At 42.7% G+C, this 15,056-nt stretch overlaps 1 protein-coding gene across 1 annotated transcript in view; it reads left to right on the top strand.

The window, feature by feature from the left end:
- The first annotated feature begins 519 nt into the window (after positions 1–519).
- Positions 520–15,056, top strand: part of kcnn3 (potassium intermediate/small conductance calcium-activated channel, subfamily N, member 3) — a 67,778-nt gene continuing 53,241 nt past the window's right edge. The window contains exon 1 of the mRNA XM_078251852.1: positions 520–1,626. Within this exon, the coding sequence (XP_078107978.1) occupies positions 538–1,626 (1,089 nt within the window). The 5' untranslated portion in view covers positions 520–537. The remainder of the gene's footprint in view (positions 1,627–15,056) is intronic.

The following is a 15,056-nucleotide window of genomic DNA, read 5'->3' as shown; positions in this document are numbered from 1 at the left end:
ACAGTCACAGAAGTAGGCTACTTCTCCTGTTACTAAAACTGACTGATGTGGAATTATTATCCTTTAGTCTCTGCTCTCATTTTCATGGTGTAAAGGATCTGCATCATCCTTCTGGCTAACACAGATGACATTTTATATGGCATAGATTGCTGGATGCCTTGTGGGATGTGAGAAGAAGAGGACACTGAGAAACAGAGAGAGGGGGGCGCTGAGAGAGGCTGACTGGGCAGCCGACTCAAATGTGACTCAAGGAATAACATATTCCCCAATTATGGCCACTTTTCTTCACTCTGCTGCCCCTCTTTGTCACACATTTTCAGCTTTTTGAGTTCAGTCTTTACCCTCATTTGTTTTAACTAACCTTTATCCATCACAATGCTCCCCCACTCCTTCCTCCAGCCATTCACTCTCTGTCTGTCCTGGCTGCATTGCTCATAGTCAGTGTTTTCTATATTTCTCCTGTGTCTTTCTTTACAGATCTTCTCTTCTCTTGTTTTGTGTTTGTCTGTAGACAGGTGCGTGGCCACAGCCGTGACCATGGAGCCTCCCCCCTCTCTGAGCTTGGCTCTGCTAGGAGGAAGCGAGGATGAGGACCAGCGCTTCCTCCTTCCCCTGGGCAGTATATCCCATCCATCCACCACTGGCAACCAGCCAGGATCAAACCACTCCAACCACATGGGAGGATCAAGCCTTGACCGTTTAAATGGCAGCACCCCGTCCCCGGCCCCTGCCACGCCCAACTTGCCTCCAGCATCGCTCCCCAAGTTGCCCCTGTCATCCTCTGGAGCCCAGCCTCTGCCCCCACCCATCCCCAACGCCCTGTACCCCACCAGCACCCCGCTCTCCTCCTGCCTGGGCTCACAGCACAGCCTTAGCGGGGACAACTCCCCAGTTTACAACGCCCTCTTTTACTCCTCCCATTCGCCCTCCATGGAGCGGGAGAGGGACAGAGACCGTGACAGGGAGAGGGGCTGCAAACACAGACAGGCCAGCCCTCTGGTTCACCGTAGGGACAGTAACCCCTTCACGGAGATTGCCATGAGCTCCTGTAAGTATACAGGTGGGGTCATGAAGCCCCTAAGCCGTCTCAGCGCCTCCCGAAGAAACCTCATTGAATCAGATAGCAACAGCGAAACCAAAGAGGGTGGGGTTTCAGCTGTTGCTGGGGCAACAGCAGCTGGAGGGCATGATCGCCAGCGAGAAGCCCCTCCTACCTCCTTGGTGGCCCAGTCCTCTACTAATCAACCCCCAATTCAGAGCCCTCCAGAGATTGTGATTTCATCCAAAGAAGACTCGCCGTACCTCAGAGCAGGGTATGACATCACTGACTCCACTTCCAACCAGATGTCCATCTACCACCAGAACCACGCGCTGGTGGAGAGCAGGCGGGTGCAGCCGGGGAGGGGCAGCAGGCAGGGAGTGGTTGGGGCGGTGGGCACTGGGGCCAGGGGCAGCACCTCCAAAGCCTCTAAACGGAAGAACCAAAACATTGGCTATAAACTGGGGCATCGCAGGGCACTGTTCGAGAAGAGGAAGAGGCTGAGTGACTATGCCCTCATCTTCGGGATGTTTGGCATCGTCGTCATGGTGATTGAGACGGAGCTGTCGTGGGGCGTGTACACCAAGGTGAGTGGACAGAGCAGTGGCACTTCAAAGGGGCACTCCAATGATTTTACACATAAAGATGACATTACTAGTCATAGTTAGTGTGACCACAGCAGTATATGTGTTCTGTGGCTCAGGAGGAGCAAATAAACCTGATGATGTCATAGTGATGTCATTAGGGTTACCTTGGCTTGTAGACTACACATTTTTAGAAGAAAGCCTGCGTTACAAACTGAGGGTGTGGAGTTTAAAAGACATGGTCATTACCAGGCAGGGAGGGTCTAAGGAAAGACAAGTTGCGTTATCTCGGCCTCTGCTGCTACAATTTTGACTATTCTTTGTTTAATCTGTCACTCACGAGTCCCCCAATTTTATGGAAGCACAATAATAAATTGGTAGATTGCTCCTTTAATGTAGCCTCAGTACACAAACAAAGTCCACAAATCTCCCACCAGGCTGTCTTGATGGTGGTAGCGTTGTGCACTGCTGTATTTGGTTAACTTTGGCTCATTTTAGGTCATTTTTGCCTTTTATTTTGGTTGTAGCCAGTAAAGGTGACATAGAAATGCCAAGCAACTAAGGTCACAAGCCAGATTCGAACCTGAGACGTTAAATGGTACACGTTTTCAACCCAGGACGGCCAAACTTTGGCTGGTTTGAATGGGTCAGTGGTCAGATAATTACTAGTTAATCCCTTTATTCATGATTGATAAACCGCACAGAGTCTGACCACCACCATGCCGATGTTGTTGGCTTGTGTACTTTTATGACCAGGCTTTACAGTTGCTGCTTCTGGATAATGTAATACAACGATACAAAGGACATGGGGGGCTGATTATCAGTAGGAGGCCAGGATGTCATTTGTCTGCGTAATGGGGAGTGTAATATGCTGAATTGGCCTGTGGCTGCTATTGTCTGTTTAGTGTGTGTGTGTGTGTGTGTGTGTGTGTGTGTGTGTGTGTGTGTGTGTGTGTACATTATGTGTACATTGCTAAGGAATTACAAAGTCTACAGTAAGATAGACATATGGGGAAACTGTGAAAGAGAGAATGAAAATGCAGATAGATGGAAGGATGTCAGAGAGAGAAGTGGAAAGGTTAATGCTGTGCTTTGAACCAATCTAGAGGGAAAGCTTTGAATGATTTCTTTGTATTGATTATTGCTTATCACTCACCCACACATGCACTGTCCACCCTTGCAAAAACATAACTGCACATTGAAAATGGATGCTGCCTTTCAGAGGTGCTATATTGTGTGCATCCTTGAGAGGTAGTGTGAGAGCTTGTGGGGAAACGTGATAGGTACAGATCACGAAATACACAACCTATATATATATATATATATATATATATATATATATATATATATATATATATATATATATATATTAGTTAACAGCACTGTAAGACTTTGTCTTTGACAATAGCTGTAAACTAAATGTTACTGTATGTGTGTGTGTGTGTGTGTGTGTGTGTGTGTGTGTGTGTGTGTGTGTTTCTACCAAACCAGCTGCTCTATCCTGTTCCCAAAAATAGAGATGGCGAATGGAACTAAACTGTGTGTGTGTGTGTGTGTGAGTGTGAGAGTGTGAGTGTGTGTGAAGGGAGAGAGGTTAACAGGGGAGGACATGGTGTTCGTGACTTTGGTATAGTAAGTATATATATCCATGTGCAGAAACAGATTACAAACCCTATCAGTACATATTGTAACTACAGCTGAGATGTTCCATTCATTGTATTATAGTCCTTTATCTTCAGTTATTAGTCCATCATTAGGCCCACATTTGAGATCAGTGAGATGTGAGAAGTCTTGATGCAAATAAAAAACGATTCTTATGTCTGTATATTCAGCAGCAGTAGAAAGTGACTAAGTACATTTACTTAAGTCAAATTTTGAGGAGTCATGCTATTTTAGTCTTCTACTTGTACTACATGTAAATATTGAACCTTTTTTGCAGCTGCTATAGTTAGGTAGGTACTTTTCAGATTCAGATTTTACATTTAAAAAACATGATGAGCTTGTAAAATACAATAGGACTGTTATAGATCAAATATACAACAGGATATAAAGTAGTTAAAATTATCTACATGTTGATGCATCAGTATTAACAAAAAACTTATATATCATTATAATGTATAATGTATATAATAACATAATGTATCACTCAGGGGACATTTTTCTGCAGAACAAGCACTTTTACTTTGATACTTTAAGTACATTTTGCTATAATATATAATACTTTTGTACATTTACTTAGGTAAGATTTTGAATGAGGGACTTTTACATGTAAGGAGTTTTTTGTGGTATTGGTAATTTTTACTTAAAGGTTTTATTTAATTTAATTTATAATGACAATGCACATTAATAAACAATATAGCTGCAAGCAGCAATGAGGGGGCCAAGCAGTACACTAGCAGGAATGGCATTGCCATGGCATGAGCAAACACTCACAGCACCTTTGATGGCAATTGGATAAAGAATGGCTGAGATATCAGCTCATTTACTTTGTTACAGTGCCCCTAGTGGCCAAATTACACCAATGTCCTTGTGCGTTCTCACAATCAAGTGCCAAGTCCCTGTACCAAGTTTGGCTTTAGTACATCAAAGTGTTACTGAGATATGAGCTCACTTTCTTTATTACAGCCGCCCCTAGAGGCCAAATGATACCACTTTCCTTGCACATCCTCACAGTCGGCTACCATGTCCCTTGTCGATTTCGATTGGCTGAACGCTTTTGAACATCAATACGCAATGGAATAACTTTTGTGCGGCTTGGTCTGAAGATCATCTGTGCCAAGTTTCGTGAAAATCTGAGAAATTTTGTGACCTGTGAAAACTTTTTAGTGTTTTTGATGAAATCCAATATGGCAGCCGGATCAATTACATTGACATCACAAATTGGCATGTGTTGGCCTTAGGACCTCCTACAGTATTAACAGACACCACTAGTAAGTTTTAATTCCGAACACATCAAACGTTATAGGCCAAAATGCAATTTTGCTAATTATAGCGCCCCCTATAGGTCTAAGGTAAACACATGTATTCAGCCTCTTCCTATTTGGGCCCTGTAACTATGTACTAAGATTGGTGTTGATAAGTGAAAGACTTGCCAAGATATGAGTTCACTTCCTGTTTGGCGGCTTCACCGTCGATTTCGATTGGCTATGACGGGCAAACACTTTCAAATATCAATACGCAATGGAATAACTTTTGTGAGGCATGGTCTTAAGATCATCTGTGCCAAGTTTTGTGAAAATCGGACCAATTCTGTCAACTGTGAAAACTTTTTAGTGTTTTTGATCAGATCCAATATGGCGGAAGGTCCAACATGGCAGATATTGACATCATAGGATGCGTTGAGTTCGGCGTCATCCAACGATTCCAACTATATCTTGATGTTCAAAATCAGGCATACGGTTCAAAAGTTAATCGCATGGATGCAACGCCAACTTTGACCCATTGGTGGTGCTAGACTGCCTATGGTGCAGACCTAAAACTTGGTGAAATGAACTATGGGACTGTCTCGAATCAAGGTGCCAAATTTCACAACTTTTTACTGTATGGTTCTATGGGCTGCCATAGACTCCTATGGCAGAGGAAAGATGTGTAATAATAAGAAAAGGTAGAATCACTAACGGTGCCTTGCAGCTTCGCTGCTTGGCCCCCAATTACTGTAAATGTGCCAATGTTCGCCAGCTGGCTAATTTTCAACTGTAAATCTGAATACTTCTCTCACCATTGATATTTAGCGCTTTAGGCAGTGGCAGTAAATTCTTGTACTGTAAATGTCCAATCACAGTTGTTGAGCCCGATAGATTATGCAGAGTGAATATTGGATGATAAAATAATTCATGAATGTGAAATATGTAATTTGCCCTGCAGGCAGAATTGAGTGTTTTCCCACAAAAGCACCCCCGACAATAACTTATTTAGAGACATGAGTCTGTATAATGTACATCTTTAGAGTGTCAAGAATGTTACAAATTGGCTCTTTCTTGCAAAAAAAGTGGAAGCTCACACAAACGTCCCCTTAAAGGGCAAACTACAAATGAATATAAACATTTAAGAAAACATGGAAATCATTAACATGACAGTCCCTACAGGATTTCGCGGCCTTTTTTTTAGATTGTTGTGGCGCAAAATGCCTGATTTCGCGGGAGCTTTTGTAAAACATTGCGATAAAAGTTGCGATGTCTTTTGTATGTTTGTTGTAATGAAGACAGTGAAAGTTGCAAAAAAAGTTTTTTATTTTTTTTTATAGTTCTTTTAAAAATAAAAAGGAAACTTGTTTTGGGGAGAATAAAATTACTCTGGGCTAAGATTTCATAGTAACCAAAAAGGCTCAGGATGCTGCAAATGTTGGTATAATATGAAAATGGCTGGTGGATTTAAGACAAAAAATAATAATTTATTGAATGAATCAAATTTGAACATATGTGTCAGTGGCTTGTTGATCTTTACATTGTTAGTTCATTTCCTATCCTGGCCTTGGACACACATTCATATGGTTTGATAAAGTACTTATTGGACTTTAAAGGGGTGGTTCAGAATTTTGGACATAGGACCTCATTTCCAAGTTAGCCAGTATGTTATTTATCAGTGGAGACAGTTTTCAACACTTTTCATCCAGTTCTTCTAGTTGCAGAGTTTGCTGGTGCTAGGCTAGCGCAAGTCAACAGTATCTGCTAGCCTGCCACTAAAAACGTAGTCGTTTGGTGGTCTTACTCACTCCACAGTACACCCGAGGCAAATAAATTATAACGCCAGACTATCGATGTAAATGTCTGTGTTGATAGAATAATGTTAGAAATAAAACTACCCTTGAAAACGGTCTCCACTGATAAATAACACACTGGCTAACTTGGAAATGAGGTCCTATGTCCAAAATTCTGAACCACCCCTTAAACTTATCATTGTACTTACAATAACGAGCGTAGCTGTCCTCAATTTAGGTCATTGTGTCGTCTCATCTCCGGTTTTTCCTGCATCGACCGTGTGCGTTTGTGTGTGTATGTTTGTGTGTGTGTGCGCACGTCAGTCGCGGGGGGAAATGTGCAGCCCCGCCCACTGCAGAGAGCCGACAGGATTGAAACGACAGCAGCTTTCAGCGACTTTAGAGTGAAAAAACGTTACAGCGTACATTGATGTTAAAATGTATAAAGGTTGGCAGGGCGGTCTGAGATGTTTTGCACGGTCTTTCACTGTACGTTTTGTTGGTAAATGTGAGATGTTCGAGTCACACACGTCTCGTCTTCATATCAGAAACAAGGAAATTATCAACCCATTCTCACTCCCGCTTGGTCAGTGGCTCTCAGAGTCCACGTGGGATTGGTTAAAGTCGCGGGAAACTCCAGTTATTGGTCAAATTTGCGGAAAAGTTGCGGTGATTGGTCAAAATTGCGAGTCACACCAAATTCACGGTGATTGATTGGTTGAATTTGCGTGAATTGGCGCGATCGCGAAATCCTGAAGGGACTGATAATGAGTAGTGCCATGAGTGAATGAGTCAAAATACAATGGATATGGGAAGAGCTGGAGCAGGGCTGTAGTCAGGTCCACCTTTGTCGAGTCCAAGACCAGGACTAGTCGAGACCAAATCAAGACCAAGTACAAAGAGGTTCAAGTTCAAGTCAAGACCAAGTCCAAATGAGAGACGGTCAATACCGAGACAGAAAAAAAAGAATCCTCCTCAAGACCACTTACCTACCTGTTTATAATTTATGTGATATGAGAGACAGTATATATTCTATTTTAAGATGATAATTTTGCTTACAAATATTTGTAATAATCAGAATGCAAGTGCAGAGTAACACACTATAGGATCAAATTAAGCCATATTATTTACTTAAAATATAAAAAGGAAATGTTCCCATTCTTGAACTTATTACTTGTCCTGAAGAATTCATAGTACAAAGTGCTCGCTGACATTGTCTGTGGCCAAAATGACAATGATTTATACCTGATGATTGAGGTAGTCTACTATATATATGATGCAGCCAGGTGTATACCAGGCGACCATTCTCGGTGCCTGTTCTAGATGGATTTTGAATTAAACTAATACCTGTTTTCTGAACGAGCGTGCTTCATCAATAGTTTTTTTTTTTAGATTATTTTTTGGGCATTTTAGGCCTTTATTTGACAGGACAGCTGAAGACATGAAAGGGGAGAGCGGGGGGGAATGACATGCAGCAAAGGCCTGCAGGTTGGAATCGAACCTGCGGCCCGCTGCGTCGAGGAGTAAACCTCTATATATGGGTGCCCGCTCTACCAACTGAGCTATCTGGGCGCCCGTCAATAGTTTTGTTTTGAAGGAGAAAGATACTTTAGAACAAAAGCATATAGTGCTGGACTCGGTCGAGACCAGTGTTGCCACAGTTACTTTGAAAAAGTAACTTAGTTACTTTACAGATTACTTGATTTTAAAAGTAACAAAGTTAGATTACTTTATTAGTTACATTGAACAACTGCCGACAACACCCCCACAGCCTCAACATAAAAATGGCAACCGGTTTACTGTGAGGCAGCTCGACATTGTCAGTAGTAGGGATCTTGTTTATTATGGCACGAAAGAGAGCGAGTCAACCGTGTTAAGGGCAGCATTTCCGCTACAACATACTGCCCGATAAACTTCTCCAACTCTCCCCCACTTACTGGTTTTGCACCGAGGTCCAGCTTTTGTTGTTTGGGTGGTGGGGGACCTCATGCTCTCTGCTTCGCACCACCTGGTGGGACTTGCTCTGTAAGTTTGACTGCAGTGCTGCGACTCCAAATGTTTCTTCAAATTTGACGTAGCGTTTTTGTAGCTAGAAAGCACTTTGTCGCCACCAGCACAGAGTGTACAACAAACCTTAATATTGCCGTCTTTAGCTGACACAAACTCAAAATAGTGACTGCATTTCCAGCTAGAAAACGCACATCTCTCTCTCCTCCCTCCATTATTGTTTACGATTACGTTTGTGTCACTGCGTGGTACAAGTGAACTGTCCACATGCTGAAAACGTGACCTGTCCTCATGCTGAAAACGTGACTTGTCGCATACGTTACTTCACTCCCCGAGACGCAAGAAGAAAGCAAAAATATATATTTTTACTAAGGAAAATGACAAAAATAGTAACGCACAGTGACTTGGATAAGTAACTTTAATTTGGAAAATAGTAACGCGTTAGATTACTCGTTACTGAAAAAAGTGGTCAGATTAGAATAACGCGTTACTGGCATCACTGGTCGAGACCAACTAGAATATTTGGCGAGTCCAATGCCCGAGTCCGAGACAAGTCCGAGTCCAAATACCAACGAGTCAACAGGTCTACAGGGCTGTAGACTCAAGTACTACAGCCCTGAGCTGGAGTTTCCCCAGGGTGGTGTATGGTGAAGAGAGACAAGTGCATGGTCTGCAGCCATCTTAAGTACAGGTGAGCAAGCATCACCCTGTATTTTTAACTCCACATTATATATTTTGTTTGCCACCGACACAGGACCTTGACAACAGTCATGCAGCAGTATGAGGACACTTCCTCTTTAAAAAACTTTTATGAGCTTTTATTATTGATTTTATGTGGAACAGGTTAAATTATAAGGGATTCCCGGTCTGACGTGTCTATCTGAGAATAACTGAGGCCTCATTTTACAAAGGCCTATGTGGCTCCACAGGGCACCAGCTCCACATCACGTTTCAGGCCTACAAAGGAACATTGCTATTCTGAGGGAATGCACAGCTGTTGTCAACTTCACCTGTCACACTTGACACCTCAACACCTACAGTGTGTACCCACTTCTCACCACAAGCAGCGATATTTTCAACGATTTGAAGCAGTGCTCGTTTCTATTCTCCCTTTCCTTGCTTCCCTTCCTGTTTTCTTCTCACTTACAGGGAGTGTTTATGTTCCTCCCCTGGCGAGTCTTAAAAATGTCTCCATTTCTTTAAGGGGGTAACTGCTTTCTCAGCAGGCTTACAACATCTCCCACATTTCCCCTGCGCCACCTCCGTCTCTCTGTCCCCGCCCTCACTATCCTATCTATGACATTTCTCACAGACATTTACTGGGAGACCTTTCCAGGACTTTCTCTGCGAGGCCTCTCGCAGTGGCTGCATGCTGCTTTCCAGACAGTACATGAAGATCATCAGGGAATTAAACTCACAAACTGCTCATATTCTCTAAAGGAGCTATCAGCCATCTCAGCACTTCTGCACTGCTCTCCTCCTCCTCTCCTCCACCTCCTCCTCTCTTTTGCTCCACTCCACACTCCCTTTATCTTCTAGATCACAGGCTTTTTAAGAGACGGTAGATCCCACAGGTCTTGCTACTAACGGGTACAAATATGCTCAATTCTTTTAGTGTTACAAGGCTAGGCTACCTCTCTCTGTATGTGTGAGTATGTTGGTAGACATGGGTGTGTTAGAACTTGCATCATCCACCGGTAAAGTAAACAATCATGTCGATATACGTCATCTCCTCTCTGTTCACACACCTAAAGAGTGTGTCTTTTGTTTTTATGTATTCAAATCTGTCATATTAGTTCTCATAGATGCACCTGTGTGTGTGTGTGTGTGTGTGTGTGTGTGTGTGTGTGTGTGTGTGTGTGTGTGTGTGTGTGTGTGTGTGTGTGTGTGTGTGTGTGTGTGTGTGTGTGTGTGTGTGTATTCACATCTCCCTTTGTCTGGATTTAATTGAGTGTATAGGCCCGTAATGGCGTGTGTTGATGTGCAGTTGCCTGTGTGTGTTTATCCTGATAAGATGACATGGCTCTTCTGTCTACTGCCTGTTTCCCTGGAGACTGATTGCAAGAAAGCATCGCTCTGACAGGGAGAGACCACCAAGGCTAAACTCATTACAACACACACACACACACACACACACACACACACACACACACACACACACACACACCTTTCATAGGCATTACATGTAGTGAGTGACTTATCACTACATAAGTAATGTGTTGGTAATTGACATGTATTTGATCTCACATCTGTGTGTCAATAAGGGTGAGGTGGGGACAATTGGGGAAAACCCTCATCTAGATATTACCTGGTTTAGCGTGTGTGTGTGTGTGTGTGTGTGTGTGTGTGTGTGTGTGTCTGACTGCTGATTGAACTAAAGAAGCTAAAAAAAGCTCATTTTCTCCACATGCTGCCCACCAAGCCATTGATCAATACACACCAATCACACTTATGCACAGCTGGACAAAAAGAAGGAAGAAGGGTCACACACACATAACGCATACACACACAAACGCGCAAATATACACAGTATATGCAAACACGCAAATATACACAGTATATGTCAGGGATAGTATCCAGCAAGTTGTACACTCCACATCTTACCGTTAGTATGTGGTTGTACAAAGGCCACGAACGTCAAGCTAACATTCATTCAAAAGTATTTGTTTGTTAATTTGGATGTCCAGAATCATCATAACAAACTGATTTAGGATTACATTTGTGAGGTTGATACTATGCAGCTATTGTTTGTGGTTTTAAAGAGAGTTGCAAGTTGTTATGCGGTTTCTTGATGAACAACATCATTGTCCGTTGGCCCAGCACTAAGCCTTTTTGCCTTTCACATATTTTGACTTGTCATAGTGGGAAAAGCACAGGTGTTATTATTAACAGTAATTATGGCTCTGTTCTATTCAAGTGTCCCACTAAGCCACAACAGTGTGACAGTGAACCAGCGCACAATACAATTCAGTCATTGTTGATTTGATTATTACCACCTGTACTTGTACCGGTACACTGTGATGACAAGATTTTGGGTAGGTGCTCTGCTCACCTGCTGTTCATCAAGAACTAGTTTAAACTAGAGGTTGACACATAGACTGTATAAGTGAAGCCAAAACATCTTAATCGCCCCCTGGTGGCTGGCTGCAGTATAGGTCATAAATCCCACCCCCTCCATCAAAGCAGATATGACATAGGCCAAACTAAAAAATCACGTCGGATGTTTTTTTTCCAAAGATGGTTTCTGTCATTTTAGGTAGTTCTTATCACGTTGATTGTTCATGTGTTCATTTTTCTGATTAGTTCAGTTTATATTAGTTATTCGATGCAGTAAATATGAGGTGAACACCATGATTGACAGCTGGGATTGACTAGCGATTGGTCGGGTGGGTGTAGTCGGGGCACAAACTCTGGCTCCAAAATTACAAAATGGCAGCACCCATACCCAGGATATTTAGGATATTTGTCTTGTTATTCAGCTCAATACAACAACCAAAGGAGCTCTTTCTCTCTCTTTGTCGTGAGGTCGCCACCCTCTTTTCTAGTGCCACAGGTTGTAGTGTGTTTAATTGAAGCGTGTGTGCATCAGCTGTCCACATGCAAGTCTGCAGCTTACCAACAAACCTTAAGCCTCGTTGTTGCTTTATCTAGAGTTTGATACAGGTGCATTCATTTAGAATGCCATCAGATGTGTCCAGTTACTAGAAATTAATGGACCCCTGCCAGCCAATTAGAAGAGAGAGTTAAATAAGCCAAAATAAACAGAAGGCAAGCATGTAGGCACATATGTCTCTGTCACAGTCGAGTCATTTACTATATAGGCAAAGTAAGTGAAGTGGAAACAGGCGTAAACAAAATGCTCTTGACAGTGTGATGGGCAGAACTGGGGGGAAAAAACGAGCAGCCAACAGACGGCTTGAGGTAAATGCAGCGAGAGAGGTGAGAGAGAGATAAGAAGTAAACTCCAAGCAAATCACATTTCAGCTCACCAGTCTGACTGTGTTCAAACAGATACATACAATGCTGAAATACAAGTCTGCATTTTTCTCATTAGCACAACAGTGTTGGCTTCCTTTGCACCCAGATCGCTTCAGTGAGTACAAATTAGATGTTAGCAGAGGAGAGACAGACCAAGACAGGGAAAGAGTATGAGCAAAAAAAGACCAAAAGACAGCTAGAGCTTTGAGCCAGCCATCAGTGGTGAGCCAAAGCTAGGATAGGTTTCCCAGTGTTGTGCAGTGGCCCATAACCACCACAAATGAACAACACTAAGTTAATGCTCTCATTGTTTGTGTGTGGATGTCTGTATGTGTTTGTGTGTGCTAATGGCACCCAGTCTCATTTTCAATCCTCTCAGAGGTGTGTGTGTGTGTGTGTGTGTGTGTGTGTGTGTGTGTGTGTGTTTGTGTGTTTGTGTTTGTGTGATGCTAAATTAATACCATTAAGGCCATGAAGCATCTATGGAGACCCTAAATAGACACAGTAACACACTAACACACTCTATTTTCCAAGAGGCTGACTTGCAATATATATTCATGAACCCAAAATGCAATGTAGGTTCTACTTAATAACACCATGAAGGAAAAGGCTGAGTTATGTGTCTAAACTCAGCGTGCACACATAGATTAAGAGTGTACTACTGCAACAGCATTCTGTACAGCACACCCACCAAATTCCTCAAAAAACTACAATATATCCAAAACTCAGCAGCCTGTCTACTCACTCACTCCAGCACCAGAGACCACATTACTCCAGTCCTCCTAGACCTCCACTGACTTCAAAATCCTCCTTATCACCTACAAAGCTCTCAATTACCTCGCCCCCTTCTACCTCACTGACCACCTGCACCGTCATACCCACCCGCAACCTCAGATCCACAGATGCCAACCTCCTTTCCCCTCTCACCCACCCCAAGCCCCGAACCTGGGGGAACTGGGCCTTCTCCGTTGCTTCCCACCTCCCTCTGGAACTCTCCCCCCAAACATCTCAGACTTTCCACATCACTTGCTAACTTCAAAATTGCACCCAAAAGAGAGAGGCAAGGATTGCGGAGTTGGAAGAACGTTGTAAATAGTTAGAGCAGTCTCTAAAGATGTGCTTTTCTAAACCTACACATACTCTTTTAGTCACAAATCGAGCAGAGCTAAATGACTTGCTAAAAAGGAGAGCTGAATTCATAATGCACAGAGTGAGGCAAAATTACTATTTTAATGGTTGTAAACCAAGCAAATTGTTAGCTCTGAAATTAAAACAAAGCGAGTCCAGAGCTTCTATCAATAGCATCCGCACAGACCGTGGTATCTCAACGAATCCAAAAGATATCACTGCCACTTTCCAATCCTTTTATTCAAAGCTGTATGAATCCTCCTGCAATCCGGATCCGACATCCGACACACCTTTCATCAACAAACCAACACTGCACTAATTTCGGTCATACACGCAAAAATCCTATGGAGTGCTCGAGCTACAGGCCCATCAGCCTCATTGGGACTGATATTAAGCTTTATTCCAAAGTCTTGGCACTACGCCTAGAATGCTTCATTGAGAAACTAGTCCACTCCGACCAATCAGGGTTTATACCAAAGCACCAAGCTACAGACAATATACGCAGATTACTCCATGTAATAGAAGAAGTCAAAAACCTTCCAACAACAGCAGCAGTTTTATCACTGGACGCGGAAAAGGCTTTTGACCGCCTGGAGTGGAACTACTTGTGGCAAGTAATGGAGAGGCTTGGTTTGGGAGCCAAATTCATTGACATGGTACATACTTTATATGCGAATCCCACGGACATAGTTTTAACCAATGGCCTGCATTCACAGACATTCCCCATCGCGCGGGGCTCGCGACAGGGATGCCTGCTCTCTCCCATGCTATTTGCGATCTCTCTTGAACCGTTAGCCCATGCCATAAGGCAACATAAAATATGTAATGTCCAGATGAAATCCAATAACAACTCAATATCATTATTTGCAGATGATATTTTGCTGTACATATCTGACCTTGAGGACTCTGTTCCAAAAATTCTTAAGATCTTTAAAGAATTTGGCTCAATCTCCGAAATAAAATCAATTGGAATAAATCTAATCTGCTCCTGTTGAACAACAAACAGGTGACATCAGCTATTAGTGATATAATTCCAACCCAAAGCAAAATTACATATTTGGGCATCACCATTCATGCATCGCTAGAGCGAGTTGTCCAGGACAACTATGAAACTATACTAAGTAGTGTTCAAAGGGATCTGGCTAATTAGTCTGCGCTGCCGGCATCGCTACGGTCCGGGATTGCTGTTGTTAAAATGAACATAGTTCCTTGTGTGAATTTCTTAAGTACAATGATCCCCTTACCCCCACCAATACATTTCTGGAAGAAACTTGATACCTTAATCCGGCAGTATATTTGGAATAATAAATGGCCCTATTATCACCAACACATTGACCAACTTTAAACAGGTGGAGGAGCAACTACGCTACACCAATAAGTGGCATTTGAAAACCCCAATTTGGCACAACATACACTCAATGTCTGGTAACAAACCTTTTGTTTGTAACCAGTGGAGTGACAGAGGTATTTATACTCTAGACCAGTTATTCAATGGGGAAGGTATGTTGAGTTTTGAGGACCTGAGAGCTAGCTTTGAGATCCTTAGGACATCCTTCTTCCTTTATCTTCACTTAAGGTCAGCCCTAAAATGTTATGGAATACCATGGGGAAACAGTCTTGAGAC

Source organism: Sander vitreus, chromosome 6 (genome assembly GCF_031162955.1).
Source record: "Sander vitreus isolate 19-12246 chromosome 6, sanVit1, whole genome shotgun sequence".
Lineage (NCBI taxonomy): Eukaryota > Metazoa > Chordata > Actinopteri > Perciformes > Percidae > Sander > Sander vitreus.
The sequence above is the reverse complement of the archived record's forward strand: the minus strand, read 5'-3'. Positions and strand labels throughout refer to the sequence as shown.